Source organism: Globicephala melas, chromosome 20 (genome assembly GCF_963455315.2).
Source record: "Globicephala melas chromosome 20, mGloMel1.2, whole genome shotgun sequence".
Lineage (NCBI taxonomy): Eukaryota > Metazoa > Chordata > Mammalia > Artiodactyla > Delphinidae > Globicephala > Globicephala melas.
The window spans coordinates 38526722-38547709 of record NC_083333.1 but is presented as its reverse complement, the minus strand read 5'-3'; the positions used below and the strand labels follow the sequence as shown (position 1 = coordinate 38547709).

The 20988-nt window shown below is 41.8% G+C and overlaps 2 protein-coding genes across 5 annotated transcripts in view; both read left to right on the top strand.

The window, feature by feature from the left end:
- Positions 1 to 20988, top strand: part of DBF4B (DBF4B-CDC7 kinase regulatory subunit) — a 41466-nt gene that overhangs the window by 4457 nt on the left and 16021 nt on the right. Inside the window, exons 2-5 of one of the 3 annotated variants that reach the window (XM_060290033.2) lie at positions 4021 to 4126; positions 8766 to 8937; positions 10735 to 10797; positions 18186 to 18340. In XM_060290033.2, the coding sequence (XP_060146016.1) occupies positions 10764 to 10797; positions 18186 to 18340 (189 nt within the window). In that variant the 5' untranslated portion in view covers positions 4021 to 4126; positions 8766 to 8937; positions 10735 to 10763. Of the gene's footprint in view, positions 1 to 4020; positions 4127 to 8765; positions 8938 to 10116; positions 10251 to 10734; positions 10798 to 18185; positions 18341 to 20988 lie in introns of those variants that run through there. The other 2 variants (XM_030849040.3, XM_070044409.1) reach the window with 2 other exon arrangements.
- On the top strand, positions 6065 to 6818 carry LOC132594160 (protein tyrosine phosphatase type IVA 1-like). Of its 2 annotated transcripts, XM_060290707.1 has the most exons (2): positions 6065 to 6576; positions 6652 to 6818. In XM_060290707.1, the coding sequence occupies exons 1-2, from the start codon at positions 6250 to 6252 to the stop codon at positions 6760 to 6762; spliced, it is 438 nt and encodes a 145-aa protein (XP_060146690.1). In that variant the 5' UTR covers positions 6065 to 6249; the 3' UTR covers positions 6763 to 6818. The 2 variants fall into 2 exon arrangements, with proteins under 2 accessions (XP_060146690.1, XP_060146689.1); XM_060290706.1 differs by having other exon boundaries at positions 6065 to 6818.

Genomic DNA, 20988 nt, shown 5'->3' with positions numbered 1-20988 from the left:
ACTTCAGTGATTTTCTCACCCACTGACCAGCTGACTCTCTCATTGAACCTGAGAGTTTGTACTCACACTTGTGTGAGAGTCATTAGGATTATTTGTAATCTTAATCTTGCTTCTTTGGAGGAATCTTGTTAAGCCTCTTGTTCACTTTTGGGGGCTAGGAAAATCCAAATAGCATAATCTGTAATTCCATTTATCTGGGGATTTGTAAACTGTGGAGAACAGTGAAAAACACGTCGCCAAACCCTGAAAAGAAAACACAGACAACCCCTCCACATATGAAGCTCCCTTACCCTTTACCCATATAACTCATTTGCTTTACTTCATAACCCAGGATCTCTGACAAGAGCACAGGGAGGGCGCCAGCATCAGTCTGTTTCCTAAAGATTAGTAAAACTTACTTGTTTTTCTTTTGGATAAAAAAATATATTTAAATACTAATGCTTCCTTTTGGCACCTCTGTGATTATCTTGTGTCTGAGGGGTGCACATCTCTCTTTGGAGACCAGGATATACCTAGAAACAGAATTGCTGAGTTGAAGGGCATAAACCTTGTGGATATCACCATATTGCTGTCCCAAGGGCTTGTCCCAGTTTGCATTCCCACCCTTGTCTTCACATTTTTACTAAAACTTGCTTTTAATATACTTTAATTTTTGCCAGTCAAAGGGGTGTGAAAGAGCATCTAATTTAACTTGCACTACTAGTTTAATTTGCATTTAACTACTAGTGAGTCTGAGCACTTTTAATACATTTATCAGCCATTAAAATTTCCTCATCTTTTATCAGCTTGATGCTTTGTGACAATCTAGAGGGGTGGGATAGGGAAGGTGGGAGGGAGGCTCAAGAGGGAGGGGATATAGGGATGTATGTATACATATAGCTGATTTACTTTCTTTTTTTGTTTGTTAATTTTTATTTATTTATTTATGCCTGTGTTGGGTCTTCATTGCTGCGCACAGGCTTTCTCTAGTTGCAGCGGGCAGGGGCTGCTCTTCGTTGCGGTGCACGGGCTTCTCACTGCAGTGGCTTCTCTTGTGGACTACGGGCTCTAGGCGCTCAGGCTTCAGTAGTTTTGGCCCACAAGCTCAGTAGTTGTGGCACACGGGCTTAGTTGCTCCGCGGCATGTGGGGTCTTCCCGGACCAGGGATCAAACCCGTGTCCCCCGCATTGGCAGGCGTATTCTTAACCACTGCGCCACCAGGGAAGTCCCAGCTGATTTACATTTTTGTACAGCAGAAACTAACACAACATGGTAAAGCAGTTACACTCCAATAAAGATACAAAAAAAAAAAAGAAAATGAGCAAAAGACATGAAGATATTTTACCAAATAAGATAAAGTGGCAAATAAGCACATAACAAGGTGTTCAACATCATTAGCCATAAAAGAAATGCAAATAAAAAACACTCTGAGTGAAAAAAGTAAAAAAAAAAAAGTCCTCATCTTTGAATTGCCTGTTTACATCCCTTGTGGGTTTTTCTATTGGATCATTTGTTTGTCTTTGCCATGCTAATTTGTAGGAGTCTACTTTTTCTTTTTTCTTAATATTTTCATTAATTTCATTAATTTTTCTTAATTTCATTAATTTCTATCCTTTATTATTTCTGACCATCTGTAATCTTTGGGTGTACTCTTCATTTTCTGACCTCTCAAGGTGAACACTTAGCTGATTCCTTTTCAGTCTGTCTTATTTTCTAATATAGCATATACATTTAAGGTCATACATTTCTCTCTGGTTACTTAGCTGAATTTTACAACTTTTTAAAAGGAATCTCGCAGCTTTTGATATATCGTTTTTCATTGTTGCAGTTCTAGATATATTACAATTTCCACTGTAATTGTTTTATTCTCCTATCATGAATTATTTAGAAATGTGGTTTTTTAAATTCCAGAGTAGTGCATTTTGTTTTATCCTTTAACAAACAAACAAAAAACTTACCTTTTTGTTTTTGGTTTCTAACTTCATCATATCGTGGTCATAGGACGTGTTCTGTATGATGGCGATTTTTTGGTATCGGTTGGTACTTTAGTGGCATAGTATGTCAAGTTTTATAATGTTCCATGTGTAGTTGAACATATTTTCTAATATTTATATATTAATGTTTGTTAGTTATATCATTGAATCTTTTATATGTTGCTAATGTCGTTTTATTTTTGTTTCATCTATCATCTGTTTTTTGGAGAAAAGTATCTTAAAATGTCCAGTATATTTGTAGATTTTACAGTCTTCCCTTGTAGTTCTGGCTTAAATATTTTGATGTTGTTAGAGTCATATAAGTACCAGGTTATTTCGTCCCTGGCAAATTGTTTATCGTCAAGAAATGACACCTGTATTCCTAATAATCCTTTATCTCTTGAAATCTATCCTGTCAGATTTTAATATCACTGTATCAGTTTTCCATTTTGCCCTACACTGAGAGGCAGCAGAGAGCAATGTTAAGAGCATGGACTCTGAAGTCAGGTTGCTGGGGTTCAAATCCCAGCACTGACACCTTCTAGCTGTGTGACCTCAAGCAGGTTTTAACCTCAGTGTTCCCATGTATAAAATGGGTGCAGTTACTCCCTACCTCAAAGGATGATTATGAGGATTAAACTAATTACTATTTTTTTAACCTAATTACTATTTTTAAAGCACTTTGAACATCATAGTAAGCACTCCATGTGTATTTGTAAAATTAAATAATTAAACATATATATGTGCAGCCCTTTTCTGTGTCACTATTTTATAGGTATTTGTCTGACAAACACCATATAGCTGCTAGATACTGTAATGCTGCAGTAGATACCTTTATTACAAAGTCATATCCCATATGTCTGAGTGTATCTGTAGAATAACTCCTAGAAATGGGATTGCTGGGTGGAAAGATATGTGCATTTGTAATTTTGCTAGATAGTGCCAAATTGCCTTACATAGGAGTCTGGTGCAACCCCAATGTAAGGCAATTTGGCACTATCTAGCAAAATCGATCTTTGCCAGGCTGTTAAGTGAAAAATGGTATTTCAGTATAGATGTAATTTGCATTTCTCCTGCTTTAAGTGAGGTTGAGCACATTTGAATGCTCTTTGTATTTCCTTTTCTGTGAATGTGCCTTTACCCATTTTCAATTCGGTGGTTGATCTTTTCTGGATCTATTTGTTAAAGTTTTTTAGATATTGGGAAATCAGTCCTTGTTCTATGATATAAGCTGATTTTTCTTTTCTAAGCACTTCCTCTCAGGAATCAAGAAAAACAATGAGAGAGAACAACTTGAATTATTATCTCAAAATATTTTTGCCACGTGGTAAATGCTCCCTTTTTCTGTTCACAGACTTTGTGCTAAACGCATCTTTAATCTTTAAAACCTCACTTCCTGGTAGATATTATCTTCACTTTACAAATGAAAAAACTGAAGATCAGAGAGATTCTTTTTTTTTTTTTTCACTCATTCAACAAATATTCATTAAGAACCTACTAAATTGGGCTTCCCTGGTGGCGCAGTGATTGAGAGTCCGCCTGCCGATGCAGGGGATACGGGTTCGTGCCCCGGTCCGGGAAGATCCCACATGCCGCGGAGCGGCTCGGCCCGTGAGCCATAGCCTGCACGTCTGTGCTCTGCAACGGGAGAGGCCACAACAGTGAGAGGCCTGAGTGCCGCAAAAAAAAAAAAAAAAAAAAAAACCTACTAAATTCTTGGGGCTTCCCTGGTGGTGCAGTGGTTGAGAGTCCGCCTGCCAATGCAGGGGACAAGGGTTCGTGCCCCGGTCTGGGAAGATTCCATATGCCGCGGAGCAGCTGGCCCCGTGAGCCATGGCCACTGAGCCTGCGTGTCCGGAGCCTGTGTTCCGCAACGGGAGAGGCCACGACAGTGAGAGGCCCGCGTACAGAGAAAAAAAAAAAATGGAGAATGCCAAACAGCATTTTTGCTTATGTGTGTATTTGTTATTTATTGCTGTGTAACAAATCACCCAAAATTTAATGACTTAAAACAACACTAATCATTTATTTTCTCTGGGTTTCTGCGGGCCTGCAATTTGGGAGCAGCTTGGCTGGGATTTTATGACTTGGGATCTCTTGTGAGGTTGCAGTCATCTGAAAGCTAGACTAAGGCTGAAGGATCTGCTTGCCAGATGGCTCCATCACAGGATGGGTAAGTTGGGGCCAGCTCTTAGCAGGAAGCCTCCATTCCTCTCCGCGCAAGCCCCTCCACAGGCATACTTGAGCGTCCTCATGTCATGGCTGCTGGCTTCCCCCATATCAGGTGATCTAAGAAACAGCAGTACAGATACTGAAATATCTTTTATGACCTAGCCTCAGAAGCCACACATTATTATTTCCTCAATACTCTATTGGTACATAGCCCTGTTGGATGTGGGCATGCTATCAGGAGTCGAGGATAGTCAATGCAGGCCATTTTGGAGACCGGCTACCACAATGTGGGTATCTTTAAATTTATACTAATATATATATTTTATGTATTTGTGTGTATATATATTCTTATAAAATCATATTTGATATTTACCATCTTAGGAATTAAACCAAAATTTTAAAATACTAGTTTGTTCATTTAAAAATAAGCCCTCTGAGATGGGATAGGGAGGGTGGGAGGGAGGCTCAAGAGGGAGGGGATATACATATAGCTGATTCACTTTGTTGTACAGCAGAAACTAACCCAACATTGTAAAGCAATTATACTCCAATAAAGATGTGAAAAAAAATAAAAATAAAAAATAGGTGGGGCTTCCCTGGTGGTGCAGTGGTTGAGAGTCCGCCTGCCGATGCAGGGGACACGGGTTCGTGCCCCGGTCCGGGAAGATCCCACATTCCGCGGAGTGGCTAGGCCCGTGAGCCATGGCCGTTGAGCCTGCGTGTCCGGAGCCTGTGCTCCGCAACGGGAGAGGCCACAACAGTGAGATGCCCGTGTACCGCAAAAAAAAAAAAAAATAGGGACTTACCTGGTGGCGCAGTGGTTAAGAATCTGCCTGCCAATGCAGTGGACACGGGTTGGAGCCCTGGTCCAGGAAGATCCCACATGCCACGGAGCTACTAAGCCCATGTGCCACAACTATTGAGCCTGCACTCAGAGCCCTCAAGCCACAACTACTGAGCCTGTGTGCCACAACTACTGAAGCCCACACGCCTAGAGCCCATGCTCTGCAACAAGAGAAGCCACTGCAATGAGAAGCCCGCGCACCACAACGAAGAGTAGCCCCCGCTCGCTGCAACTAGAGAGAGCCCACATGCAGCAATGAAGACCCAATGCAGACAAAAATATAAATAAATAAATAAATTTTTAAAAAATAAAAATAAGCCCTCTGAGGGACTTCCCTGGTAGCACAGTGGTTAAGAATCTGCCTGCCAGTGCAGGGGACACGGGTTCAATCCCTGGTCCGGGAAGATCCCACATGCCGCAGAGCAACTAAGCCCATGCGCCACAACCACTGATCCTGTGTGCCACAGCTACTGAAGCCCGCGCACCTAGAGCCCGTGCTCCACAACAAGAGAAGCCATCACAATGAGAAGCCCGCACGCAGCAACGAAGACCCAACACAGCTAAAAATAAATAAATAAATACTTTTTAAAATAAATAAAAATAAGCCCTCTGTGTATTAACATAGATGATGCATTTTTAATGGAAATAGAATTAGAAGAATGGCATTATTGTACATTTCTGCAAATGTCTTTAATACGTGATTTAACAGAAGAGTGTTGGATTCTCATTTTTGCCTCTGCATACTCCACTGAACATTCATGAGAGAAAGAGAGCAAAAATGGATAATGAGCATTTGGTGCCCTGAGAGTGAAGCTACAGGAGTGGACCTTTCTTGGGATAACCAAACCTATGCCAAGAGAACAGGCTGGAGACAGGTTCTGTGGTGTTCTTGGTCACCCATTTATGGAATTTCAGAAGGGCAGTGGAGATTACTGCCAGGCCCAGCATGACCTCTGTGCAGACAAGTGAACTGTAGAAATTCATTACTACTCCACCGAGAAGCCCCCATAAAAGTGGCTAACCTGGACACGGAAGCGTGGAACTGAAATCCTCAGAGCATTGTACTTCCTTTCTACTGCCTCAGTATTACTGGATTGAAGAATTGCTGCTTTTTGTTAGGAGGTTCATTTCATTTCCCATTACTCCCAATTTCATACTCAAAAGCACTGAGAATTTCAAGTGGAGTATATTGAAGTAGACTCAGCTTCTTTGCATCATTTCTGTATTCAATTTTTAAAATTCTTTCATAACCCTATTGAGTGTTTTTTAACTAAATTAACATGGCTCAAATGATCCATGTGGAAGTCACTTACAAGAACATGAGATTTCTTATTACACACAACCCAACAAATGTGGCCTTAAGCAAATTTATAGAGGACCTTAAGAAGTGTGGAGTTACCACAATAGGAAGACTATGTGAAGCAACTTATGACACTACTCTCGTGGAGAGAGAAGGCATCCATGTTCTCGACTGGCCTTTTGACGATGGCGCACCACCATCTAACCAGATTGTTGATGATTGGTTAAGTCTTGTGAAAATTAAGTTCCGTGAAGACCCTGGTTGTTGTATTGCCATTCATTGTGTTGCAGGCCTTGGGAGAGCTCCAGTGCTTGTCGCCCAAGCGTTAATTGAAGGTGGAATGAAATATGAAGATGCAGTACAGTTCATAAGACAAAAGCAGCTTGGAGCTTTTAACAGCAAGCAACTTTTGTATTTGGAGAAGTATCGTCCTAAAATGTGGCTGTGCTTCAAAGACTCCAATGGTCATAGAAACAACTGTTGCCTTCAGTAAAACTGGGGTGCCTGATGCCATTGCTTAGAAGTGGAAACTAGACGGGATGGAATTTGTCATACATGTTAGCCAGCGCGTTGGCTTGGTGACGTCTGAGGAAGCTTCCATAGGAGTGTTGAAAAGCAGTTTTACCAGGCCAGAAACCTGGCAGAATTGCAACCTCTATGTTTGGGTTATGATCAACCTACTTGGACACTTAGCAAAGGATTCTTGCTGTTCAGCATTTAAAATGTGCTTATCATTTGTACCAATTGACCTTTCCTGAAATCATACAGTATTGAGTCATGTCTTTAAATCTGTTTCCATGCCAGAATCTTATCAATATATAAGAAATTTAGAAAGACTAGGTGCCAAAATACCCAGGACAATACTTATATATTTTTTGTATCATATAGGATTGAAATCCCAGGAACTATGAACACTCTGGACCTTGTGTGGTTTATTCCTTCCATCATTTCAAACATAGAAAGTAGGGCCTGTAAGCTTCTTTGCTCACAATTCCCACATTCATACCAGTATACATCAGATTTGCTCTTTTTTTTTAGTTAACCAAGTCTTACAGTGATTATCTAATGTCTTTCTGTAAATCTCATTTTGTGCTGTTATAGAAGACCTCCATTTTGAAAATCTACATTGTACAGAAGCACATGTTTTTAATGTCTCCAGACAAAAAAGCCTTAATTTTAATGTTTGCGCTTTGGGGTGCAACTTACATGGGGGGCCTGATGAAAGAATGAGAGGAGGCTATTAAGTACTTTTAGTAAAATGTTGCCTTTGTCTTGTGCAGGACATATAGAACATGCCCTTTAACTTAGTAAATATTTTTTAAAAGGTAGAAATACTTTGTTATTGTAGCTAAAACAATTCTTAATCATAAAATTTCTGAAATTCTTGTAATTATTTTTCAAACTTATCTGAAGTTGTTTACCAACTTAATTTTGTTTGAAGTGTGATTCCCAACCTCTCTTGCAAAAAAAAAAAACAAACAGAAGTGGGTTTACATTTAATACTTTATATGCCTTTTGAGCTGTGTAACTTAATATGTGGATACTTGACAATTCGTTTTATTATGTAATTGATAATATGGTGATGTGTGTTAACGTTAGCGCAACCATATGTTTATACTGCCCGGGAACATGTGGTTATAGTTCTGTGGGAGAAATAATTCGTCAGTTTTCACCAGCTTGTAAAAATCTAGTGCAAGGGCTTAAACCTTAAATAAATGATGAAATGCATTTATCGTCATTGAAAAAAATGGGTAATGATGTTAATATCACTGTAAAAAGTTTCAACCTCATGGAACCTTCTGAAAGGGCTGAACCACACTTTGACAATCTTGAGCTAGATTCTGATATGGTAACAAATGATGCCCAAATCTCAGTAGGTTACAACAACAAAGGTTTATTTTTTTTTTAAGGTGAATGGCTTTTTTTTTTTAATTAATTTATTTTATTTCTGGCTGCGTTGAGTCTTCGTTGCTGCGAGCAGGCTTTTCTCTAGTTGCGGCGAGCGGGGGCTACTCTTAGTTGTGGCGAGCGGGGGGCTACTCTTAGTTGTGGTGCGCGGGCTTCTCATTTCAGTGGCTTCTTTCGTTGTGGAGCACAGGCTCTAGGAGCGCGGGCTTCAGTAGTTTTGGCTCATGGGCTCAGTAGCTGTGGCTTGCGGCTCTAGAGCACAGGCTCAGTAGTTGTGGTTCACGGGCTTAATTGCTCCGTGGCATGTGGGATCTTCCCGGACTAGGGCTGGAACCCGTGTCCCCTGCGTTGGCGGGTGGATTCTTAACCACTGCGCCACCAGGGAAGCCCTATTTCTTAATCATGCTACACATCCATTATGGCTTGCCCATGGTTCTGTTCCAGGTACTCTTCACCAAAGAACCCATGTTGACAGGGCACCCTTTGGCTGGACATCACTAGATAGGGGAAGAGAGAACTTGGTAAACCAGCCTGCCTTTTAAAACGTATTCTTGGAAATGATGTGTCACTTTTTTCCTTGTTTCATAGCCAAAGCAAGTCACATGGCCAAGCTGGATTCTTCAGAGCTGAGATGTATACTCTTCTGCAGGGAGAGGCCCCATGGGAAGGGATACCAAGTATATGTGGTATATAAACTTCTACCATGGTGCTTAAAGAATATCACTGGTTGCTCATGGAGAATGGATTATACTGGGAAGAGGTAGGAAGCTATTCAAGAGTAGAAGTATGTTAGGAATTGACTGCAGTACTTTAGGCAAGAAATAACAGTGGGTTGGACTACAGTGGTGGCAGTGGTCTGATTCAAGATGTACTTTGGAGTTGGTAGAATTCGTTCTGGGAGTGGGGTGGGGATAAGGGAAAGTACTGAAAGATAACTTATAGGTTTGAACAACTGAGTGGATGATGTGACATTTACGGAGATGGGATAGGCTGAGAAAAGGATAGGTGAGTTTTTTTGGGGAGTGGAACAAATGTTAAACATCTTAAGCCTGAGATGCCTATTTTACACCTAAATGGAAATGTCTAGTAGGTACCTGAATATATGTCTGGAGATCTGGGGAGATGTCAGAACTTGGGCGTTAGCATAGAGCTGAATTGTAAGGCCATGGAGTTGGAAGAGATCTCCTTGGGAGAAAGTGTTAATAGGGAAGAGAAGAGGGCTGAGGGTTAAGGGCTAAAGCCTTGGCCTACGCCAACATTTTTAAATGGAAGTGGCTTTGGATCCAGCAAAGGAGGTTGAGGAGGAGCCATTGAGGTAAGATGAAAATGGGTAGAAATGGAAGCAAAAAGAAGAAAGTGTTTCAAGAAGGAGGGAGTAGGCTGTTTCAATGTTCTGTAAGTCAGATAGGATTGGGGAAAATGCAAGTCACAGTTGATAAGTGGAGGGGTGAGGATCAAACTCTAATTGGGTGAGTTGAAGAAAAGAAGGGAAGTGAGGAATGGAGACACCACTTTTGAGAATTTGGGGGGGGGTTGGATAAGTGGAAAAAGGGAGACAAAAGGTGTGAAGATGAAATTGTGTGTACGTGAAATCTTTATGTAAACTATAAGCTTTAGGCTTATTTTGTTAGTTATTATTGAACTCCTAGGAATTTCAAACTAGCTTAGTGTGAAGAATCACTAAGATGCTACTGCTAGTCTCCAGCTTGCTGGCTATTAAGCCTCAAAATATCTCCAGCCTATGAAAAGCCGAGACATGAAGAGACAGAAATAGAAAACAGAGCGGAAAACGAAGGGGAAGGGGGGGAAAAGGTTTGCTGAGTTAATATTGTCCTCCCAGGGCCCCCGTAGGGCAGTCTCGCAGCTCTTACGTAGTTTTAGAGGCGGAGACGACAGGAAATTTAAACCGAAGCCGCGGCCCAGGGCACCTAGAGAATAATGTTATAGTTGCAAAGGAACAGCCGGTGCACGGGAGGCTGAAAGCTCATGGAACCCGCGAATGTGATACGGCGGCCTTAAAGGAGTACGGAGGCCGAGAAAGAGCCGAGAATTTGAGGAGGGAGCCGGGAAAGGGTACGGATGCCGGGAAGGGGAAGCAGGGGTGAGAAGCAAGGCGGAAAGGGGTCCTAAGAGTTAAAGAAGGGTGCGGGGTTGGGAAGTGGGCACAAGAATTGGGGAGCAGATAGGTCCGGGAGCTGGGGAGAGTAGAGGGACCGGGAAGGGGTCACAGGAATAGAAGGGATAGAGGTCTAAAGGGGGCAGAGGGACTGGGGGGACAAGAGCCTGGAGAGAGGCACGGGAATTGAAATGTAAGACAAGGGGTGGCGAAGAGGCCACGGGAGTTGAGGGAGCAGAGTATGAAAGGGGGCTGAGGGATAAGAACCTAGAAGGAGGCGCGGGAGTGGAGAGGGGACATGGGTTGGGATGGAGTTGAGTCTTGGGGTTCCTGGGACCCTCGATGGGAATTGTGCGGGGTTTGGGAGACGGGAGGAGGGGATGATGGAAGATCGAAGGCTAGTGAAGGTGGTTCAGCTGCTGTTTTGTCCTTCTTTTTCAGGCGACGATTGCCTTGAACTGGAGAGTTCAATGGCTGAGAGTAGGCTCCGGGCTCCGGACCTAGGTGGGTAACAGGTCAAACCTAGGGATGCGAGGTCACAGTTGCAACTCCCGCCCCAGAGTCTCTTGGGAAGAAAAGGCCGAGAAATATTAGTTCTCTTAAGGTTTTCTAATTACTTTGTGTGGCGGAGGGGGAGTGGGGGAGTGGAGTATGTGTTGAGGGATGTCATGGATCATTTAGGAATTCATGATAAAGGTCAAACAAGAGCTTTCAGTCAGATATTATGAATAAGATTAGAGGACTTGCTAATTATTAACTTATAAAACCCGTATCCATGGTTATTTTTACCATAAAATTCTTAAAGTTATCGATAAACGGCCCCACCCAATTAGATAAGTATTCTAGCATGTCACTTCCCTAGGTACTGCCTTCTCCCCTCTTAGCATCATCTAGTTTGAGTCCTGGATTGTTACAGATATGCCATTTGTTTGTTGCCTTTCAAACAGTGATACACCTCACTAAATTATTTACTCTCCCTTCCCATGTCTGTTGCTTTCTTCTGGATCTATTTCTCTTTTTGCTGATGAACTTTCTCCAAGAGTGTTTTCAAAAGGGGGCTTTATGTGATAAACTTTCTGAGGCTTGTATGCCTGAGAACATGTTTATTTCACCCTTGTGTTAAAATTCTTGAGTCAAAGTTTTTTTTCCTTCAACACATTGAAAACTGACGGTGGTTTCTTCTTGCAAAAAGCAGGTGCTGTTGAAAATTGATGTCAATCTGGTTCTTGTTACTTAGTTTGTGACCTGCTTTTCTCTGTAGAAGATTTTAGATTATCCTCTTTATATTTGTTCTTATAATTCACTATACCATAACCATGTGTGAATTTTGGAGGGTTTTAGTTTTCATAAAAATAAAATTATGAGAAATGAAAACAAAAATTACAGTTTTATGCTTACACAGTTTATTTTTATTTTTTAAAATTTATTTATTTTTGGCTGTGTTGGGTCTTTGTTGCTGCGCACGGGCTTTCTCTCTAGTTGGGGCGAGCGGGGGCTACCCTTCATTGCGGTGCGAGGGCTTCTCATTGCAGTGGCTTCTCTTGTTGCGGAGCACAGGCACTAGGTGCACAGGCTCACAGAGTCAGTAGTTGTGACTCGTGGGCTCTGGAGTGCAGGCTCAATAGTTGTGGCACACGGGCTTAGTTGCTCCGCAGCATGTGGGATCTTCCCGGACCAGGGCTTGAACCCATGCCCCCTGCATTGGCAGGCGGATTCTTAAGCACTGCACCACCAGGGAAGTCCCTATGCTTGCACAGTTTAAAAGGCCAAGGTATGTCTCACACACACACACACACACACACACACACACACACACACAAGAGTGGGAGTTGCTCCTCCTTTCGTAACTCCTGATTCCCACTCCCTAGGGTACAACCATTTATGCTCTTTTAGCTATTTCTTCTAGTATTTACCTTCTTATTTCTAAATAGCGTGCTCATACTGCTTTTGTTGTTTTCAATTTTAAATTATATCTATTGACTTTCTGATATAGAGGATAAAGAGATTTTTCTGGCCCCCTCTCCTCTACATCACACATAAACACATACACATTTCCCTCTTCTCCTCCCATTCCCCCAATATATATGTAGTAATTTTTGTTGTCATTTTTGTATTTACATGATGATGATATTAGCTGAGCCATATAGCAAACCGAAGTAAGCTTTGTTTTCTGTGTGTGGATCACGAATTCATGTCTAAATATAAACCAAATATAAACCAAAAATATAAACCTTCTCTCAATACTTTCAAGCTCATCAGAGAATCAGTTTCTTCTTTGTGGGGGACATACCTCCTGAGACCTTTTGTCTTAGTACTACAGTCTGGTCCAGCTGTGCACTAGGCCTGTTGCACTGATTCCATCCTAGGATCTCCCTTCATCATTCTGTGGAATTCCCTTTGTCGCTTTCCTCTGTAGGGTTCCCTGTGTTCTAAATTCCATATTTTCCTCTCTTTGTTTACATCCTCATTTTGGGCGAGTACATCTTCTAGTATAGCTTCCTGAGAAAGGGTATGTGACAAGTAAATTTTTTGAGACCTTGTAGGTATGACAATTCTTTATGCCACATAAAGAGTTCTAGGTTGGAAATAAGTTTTCTCTGAGTTTTGAAGACACATTCCATCTTTTAGCTTCCACTGTGCTGTGGCCAAGTCTGACGTTACCAGTATTTCCACCCTCCTCCTGAACACTGACTGCAAGGGCCTAGACCCCATGTGCTCTGAACCACCCCTACCCCATCTAGCATGATTGCTGTCTAGCAACAATACTGTTGTTATTATTGTCTCTCCTTTTTACTTCCGAATTAGTCGTCATTATGGTTGTTTTACACAGTCAGTGACTGTTTAGATTTATACATATTTTTACCAGTTTGGGGACATTTCAGTCCTTCCTTCTGGGTTCAGTTTCCCTCTTTCCAAAGTATACCTTTTAGAAGTCCTTTAGTAATAATTGGTTGATGATAAACTGTTTGGGCTTTTGTTTAAAATGTGTTTAGTTTACCCTCATTCTTTATTTAATCAGATGTAAAATTCAAAGTTGACATTTATTTCCCCCCAGCATTGTAAATACTTATTTTAATAAAATTAAAGTATTTAATAATTTAAATACTTCTTTTATAGTCTATGTCTGATCATTCTGTTTGAAGCTCTTGGGGATCCAATCTTGCTGTCTTTAATTTCTGCTGATTCTTATCCATGATGGTTTGTTTTCTTTGTGTGTTTTTTAATGTTGGAGTGTGCGCTAATGTTTGATGATGGTTTTTTTGTGGGTTTTTTTTGCGGTACGCGGACCTCTCACTGTTGTGGTCTCTCCCGTTGCGGAGCACAGGCTCCGGATGCGCAGGCTCAGCGGCCATGGCTCACGGGCCCAGCCGCTCCGCGGCATGTGGGATCTTCCTGGACCGGGGCACGAACCCGTGTCCTCTGCATCGGCAGGCAGACTCTCAACCACTGTGCCACCAGGGAAGCCCCATTCCCTTTTTTTTAATTAAAAAAATTTTTTATTGAGGTACGATTGACATACAACATTCCTTTTTATTGTTGAATATTATTCTGTTGTGTGGATTACCACATTTTATCCATTCAACAGTTGATGGACATGAGTTTCCACTTTCTGGCTATTATGAATAATACTGCTGTAGACATTTGTTTCCAGGTTATCGTGTGGACATATATTTTTTTCCATGAGTGTACACCTAAGAGTCATATTGCTCGGTCATATGGTAACTCTCTGTGTAACCTTTTGAGGAACTGACAGGCTTTTCCAATTGGCTGCACCATTTTACATTCCCACCAGCAAAGAATGAGGGTTCCAGTTTCTCTATGTTCTCACCAACACTTGTTATTATCTGTCTTTTTTTGTTAAAGCCATCCTAGTGGGTATAAAGTGGTATCTCTTTGTGGTTTCAATTTGCATTTTCCTAATGGCTAATGACTTTGTGCATCTTTTCATGTGCTTATTGGCCATTTGTATATCTTTGGAGAAATGTCTGTTCATTGCCCATTTTTAAATTGGATTTTTTTTTTAATATTTGAGGGTTTTTTAACTGTTATATTTTTTACGTCCATTGTCTCCACTTACTGCTTTTCTTTACCTGCTCTTCCTATTTTATGTTTCTAGTATGCTCCCTGCCGTCTTGAGGATATTTATTATGCTTTAAAATTCTTTTTCCTGTCTGGTCCATTACTTATGAGAGAAAGACAGCCTATACCAGAGAAAGCATCTTTTATAGTACTTGCTTTCTTCAGTTGCCTCATATTTTCTTAGAAGCTAATGTTCTCTTGAGACTGTTAGCCACTCTGATTGGTAATGTGCTCCTGGAAGAAGATGCAAAAGCTTAGGTTCTCATGTTATGCCCCTCCTTTGAGTTTAGGGCTTGGGGGTTGGATAGAAGAGGAAAACCACCCCAAGGTGGGGAGCCCCTGGTTCCAGTGTGGGCTCAGTCACCCCCCGCCTTTGCAGCAGCATTCTGAGCTCCCCAGTACACACACGTTGCTTTGTTACTCATTTGCAAGAACTGTTCCCTTGAGTTGTAATTACCAAACTAACCAAATGGATGGGGCAAGGGAGGGTGGCTCATTCGTGCCATCTTGACCTCTTGTTAACTGTTTCTCTTTCACACATACACACACACACACACACACACACACACAAAAGCATATTCACCCCAAGGTAGGCTCCACCACTGCCCTGATGTTACCCTACTGTGTCTGGTTGGTGCTGGGCTGCTTATCTGGCACTGGCAGTGACCCACTGAGCACAACTAGAAGGCATTCTCCAGTCTCACCCTCCCGCGAGTCCTGGCATTCCGCTCTAGGCTTGCTGTTCACCCAGCCCTCCGTTTCTGACTCTGGCATCCACCTAATTCCCTCTTCAGTGGCTTCCCTAGGATTAGGTCCTGTGGAGAAAGTCACAGGCCTTGTGTGAAAGTCAAAAGGGCTTATTCTGAGAAAGCCTTCTATACAAATATTGAATCCTTATGTTATATCACCTGGAACTAATATAATGTTGTATGTCAGTTATACCTCAATAAAAAGAAAAAGAGGGACTTCCCTGGTGGCGCAGTGGTTAAGAATCTGCCTGCCAGTGCAGGGGACACGGGTTCGAGCCCTGGTCTGGGAAGATCCCACATGCCGTGGAGCAACTAAGCCCATGCGCCACAACTACAGAGCCTGTGCTCTAGAGCCAGCGAACCACAACTACTGAAGCCCACGTGCCTAGAGCCCGTGCTTCGCAAAAAGAGAGGCCACCGCAGTGGAGAGTAGCCCCGCTCGCCACAGCTAGAGAAAGCCCCCGCGCAGCAACAAAGACCCAATGCAGACATAAATTAATAAATAAATAAATTATTTTTTAAAAAAGCAAAGGAAAAGAAAGCCTTCTGGAGAAGGTGGCCTTGGGGAGGGAACCAAAATGGCTACAGTTATAATAATTCCCCTGGCTGACATTCAGCGCATACTCCTGGTATGGCTGTATCAGGTGTTTCTGGCCAGTCTCCATTCTGAATGGTTGGTGCCTGTTTTGAATAGCTCCTCAATGAGGGTGGGTGTTATCATTATCACTATTTCAGAAGTGAGGAAATAGGGTTTCATAGACACTAAGTGAGATTATTGTGACTTACCCAGGGTTACACAGCTAGTAAGAGGGTGAGGCAGGACTCAGAACAAAGACCTTTTCTGTAAAATGCCAAGCTGACTTTCCAGTATTTCCTGTCTCTGTATACCTAGGACTTTCAGGAAAAGGGTGGTTTATGGGACCAGAAGGTAAGTGCTTGAGGGTCAGGTGCCAGCTGAGGATGGGAGAGCAGGATCTGGTTTAAGCATTATGGGAATGATAATGATGTGTAAGTCAGAGGACTCTTCCCAAAATAGTTCCTAGTCTACTGGGGAGATCAGAGGTGGACCTGAAGGAGTGAGTAAACAAGAATATGAAGCTGAAAATACTAAGAGGACAGACAATCAGTAATGTGGAACTCAGAGAAAGAAAAACAGTATCTCATCAGGGCAAGCAAGGTTTAACTGAGGGGGTCCAATCAAAAGTCTGGCTGGCTGGTAGATAGGAAAAATTCAGGAATTCATGGAGTCGAAGAGTTTTAGAAGATTTTAAAAAATACCAGGTCCATGGGACTTCCCTGGTGGTCCAGTGGCTAAGACTCTGCGCTCCCAATGCAGGGCGCTCGGGTTCGATCCCTGGCCAGGGAACTAGATCCCGCATGCCTCGACTAAAAGATCCCGCACATGGCAATGAAGATCCCGCGTGCCGCAACTAAGAACCAGCGCAGCAAAATAAATAAATAAATATTTTTAAACAATAAAATCAGGTCCAAACCCCTCATTTAAAGTCCAGCAGTTTTACTAACTATATCTTGGTATCAGCTATTCTGGGTCAATTTTTTGAAGTATGTGTCATGCTCTTTCAATATGTTAGTTTCAAATATGCATTTTTATTTCAGGAAAGTTTTTAGAGTTTTTAGTATTCTGGGTGTTTCTGTTTGTTTTAGTTTTTGTCTTCAGAGACTCTGATTATCTGTATATTAGAACTTCTGTGCTAATCTTCAGTATTTGCCACTTTCTCTTGAATCCTTTTTATCTCTTCAAATGTTAACATTTTGTTGTGAAAGTTTTCAAACCTGCAACAAAGTCGAAAGTAACAGTGAGCACAGACACACCACTTAGATTTTACCATTGACATTTTATTTGTTTTGTGTGTGTGTGTGTATGTGTTTTGGGTTTTTGTTTGTTTTGTTTCGTTGTTTTTTTGGCCGCACCACGCGGGTTTTGGGATCTTAGTTCCCTGACCAGGGAATGAACCTGGGCCCTGGCAGTGAAAGCACCGAGTCCTAACCACTGGGAATTCCCTATGACTGACATTTTAATACATTTGTTTTATCACACATCTATCCATCTTATTTTGATACACTTCAAGTAATTTGTAGACATTATAATAATTCAGCATGCATTTCATTGACCAGAATTCCATATTTGTTTGTAGTTTTTTTCCTTTTAATGTAAAATGTGTATACAATGAAATGCACAATTCTCAAAGGTATGTTCATTGAGGTGGGGTTTTTTTTAGCTTTATTGAGTTATAATTTACATACTGTAAAATTCATTTGTTGCAAATGTACACTTGCAGTGCTTTTTAGGTAATTTACAGAGTTGTGCAATTAACACAACAATCTAATTGCAGAATATTTCCATCACCCCAGAAAGAACCTCATGCCAGTTTGCAAACACTCCTCATCCCGACCCCCAGCCCTAAGCAGCCACTAGTCTAATTTCTGTCTCTCTATATTTTTCCTTTTCTGAACATTTCATAAAAATGTAATTTACAGTATATGGTCTTTTGTGTCAGGCTTTTCTCACTCAGCATATTTCTGAGGTTCAGAACTGTAGCCTGTTGCTGTAGCCTGTGTCCACAGTTCATTTGTTTTTATTGCCAAATAATATTCCATCGTATGGATAGACCACATTTCGCTTACCATTTTATTTACATTTGAATTGTTTCCACTTTGGGGCCAAAATGAATAATGCTGCTGTGAACATTCTTGCACAAGTTTTATTTGGAAGTATGTTTTCATTTCTCCTGGGGGTATGCCTAGGAGTGGAATTGCTGGGTTTCATGTTAAGTCTATACTTAACCTTTTGAGAAGCTGCCACACTGTTTTCTAAAGTGGCTGCACCATTTTACATTCCCACCATCCATGTATGAGGGTTGGGTTTCTCCACATCTGGGCTTCCCGAGGACAGGAACACAAGTCTCACGTCCACCCTGGTGGACGGGTGCCCGAGGCCTGGCCAGGTGCCATGCAGGGGCTGTTTGCGAGGGCTGATTGACCTGCAGGACCCTCTCTTACCTCAGGCTTCTCACTTTGCTCCCCTTTGTTGTTGTTTTCTAGGGGCTCAGCTAGGAGTTTCCAGTTGTCTGGGAAAATGCCCGAAGAGCTCACCGGATGCTGGGAGGCAGCCCTTTTCTGGAAAGTCCTTTTACTTGGATCTGCCCGCTGGCAAGAACCTACAGTTTTTGACGGGGGCCATCCAGCGGCTGGGCGGGGTATGTAACCTGCTTCCCTCCTGTGGTACCATGTGCCTTTGCGCGTTGTAGGGCAGGAGCTGGAGAGGGATTATATTTGTGACCTCCAGGTATTTTCAGGGCTATCACTACATTTTCCAAAGCAATTTAAGTATAAACCATTTTTTTAAAATAAAGTTAAATTTGTTCCCTAATTGGAAAAGTAATATCTGTTCATTCTAGAGACTTTGGAGAACATGGAACTGTTCAAGTAACAACCATCATTGTGATACATTTATTTTCTTGTGGATTCTTTTCTTCTTTCCCTCCCCTCCCCTCCCCTCCCCTCCCCTCCCCTCCCCTCCCCTCCCCTTCCCCTTGCGCGCGCTCTCTCTCTCTCTCTCTCTCTCTCTCTCTCTCTCTCTCGTGGCTTTATTGAGATATAATTCACATACCATACAATTCACCCATTTAAAATATACAGTTCAATGGTTCTTAGTATATTCACAGAGATGTGCAAATTGTGTGATTACACAGTCAATTCTAGAACATTTTCATCAGCCCCCCCAAAAAAGGACCCATACCTATCATCAGTCACTCCCCATTTCCCTCAACACTCCCAACCCTGTATAACCACTCATCTACTTTATTTTATTTAATGCTTATTTTCTGTGTAGCTATGATCATGAATACATTTTTGATTACCAACTTTTTGCCCATAACCTTAAAGCATTAGCACTTGCCTATCATTCTTACCCCTCATGGACATTCTTTGTAATGAGTATATAATATCGTTTTGAGTAGATTATTAATTTATTTAACAGTTAACATATGGGCATTTAGATTATTTCTAAATTTTAGCTCTTATAAATAGTATTGTGGTGAACAATTTTGGGGTAAAAGCATTTGCTGTATCTGAGTCCATTACAATATTTTCTAGAGCACATCATACAATACTTTCAGTAAGGGGTTGACAGGGGTATTTCTGTGTTTAGAAAATAGGATGGTAACACTTGGCCCAAAAGAGGCAGGTAACTGGGGAAATTGCATGAACAGGATCAGAATGCAGAGGCTCTTTGCCATCAAACGAATGGAAACTCAGGGATATAGAAACTCAGCAATGGGGATGGACAGAATGAGGATTATACACCCCAACCAGCCCAAAATTACATGTTGAACTTTCAGTCTGTTCTTTCATTTAGCCTTTGCTGTGTAAAAAACCACCCCAGAACTTGGGCTTAAAACAATTTGTTGTTTCTCACTGTTCTGTGTACTGGCTGAGTGCTTTCTCTGCTGGTTTCATAAGGGCTCACACCTGCAGCTGCGTTCGGCTGCAGGGTCAGCTGGGCTGGAAGGACCCAAGATGACCTCCCCCACACAGCTGGCTGTGGGTGCTGGCTGCCTCTATGGGACTTCTCATACACTGTAGGAGAAGTGTCTTACATACGTCATAGGTATATACACCATCATATGTACATACAGCGAGCTAGACCAGCTAATCTACAAGGTGGTCTTAGGGCAGCTTTCCCAGAAGATGAAGGGAGAAGCTACAAGGTCTCTTGAGGCCTAGGCTATAGAACTGACACGTATTACTTTCATCACATTCTGTTGGTCAAAAGGAGTCCAATTCAAGGGAGTGGACAAATGGGTTCCATCTCCTGATGGGAGGAGCAGCAAAGTCAAAGGAGTGGGTTTGTTGGGATGGGAGGAACGTGTGGCCCTGAAATCATCTATCTTTTTGCCATATTACAGAAGATAGGCACACTCCTTCAAGCCATAGCTTTAAAGATTTTTTTAAATTGTGATAAAATGTATATGACATAAAATATGCCTTTTTAACCATTTATAAATTCATTCTTTTAAGTTCATTGGCATTAATTACATTCATCCTGTTGTATAACCATCACTATCTGTTTCCAAAACTTTTTTCACCCCAAACAGAAACTCTGTAACCTTTAAGCAGTAACTTCCCATTTCACCTCCCCCTAGCCCTGTAATGCAAATCTACATTATGTTTCTGAATTTGCCCATTCTAGATACCTCATATCAGTGGAATCACTGATGTTTGTCCTTTTGTGTCTGGCTTATTACGCTTTAGCATAAAGTTTTCAAGGTTCACCCATGTTGTAGAATAGATCAGAGCTTCACTTCTTTCTCATGGCTGAATAATGCTCCATTGTATGGATAGACCACATTTTGCTTATCTATTCATCCATGGATGGACACTCGGGTTGTTTCTGCTTTTTAGCTATTATGAATAATGCTGCAGTGAACATCGGTGAACAAGCATCCATTCGAGTCCCTGTTTTCAATTCTGTTGGGTGTATACCTCGGAGCGGAATTGCCGGGTCATGTGGTAATCCATGTTTAGCTTTTTGAGGAACCTAAACTTTTTTTTTTTAAACCTAAGTGTCAGGTTTCTCATCCAGTCACACTTCAGAGAGATCAACCATCCTTACTTGCACAGGTGTGCTGGAGCTGGCAGCTGCTGGCTCATGGGAACCAATTGTTACCATCTTTTTCCAGTTCCACATTCACTGATGTCATCTGGCTAGCTTGAAATCAGCCACAGTAGTGTTTTACCCCACAGAAATCGGCAGATGCTACAAAGCGGGTTTTTTCACCCGGAGAGTTGGTCATTAAGCATTTGCCAGCTCACTACTGCTTATTTCCGTCTTGTCTTCTTCCCA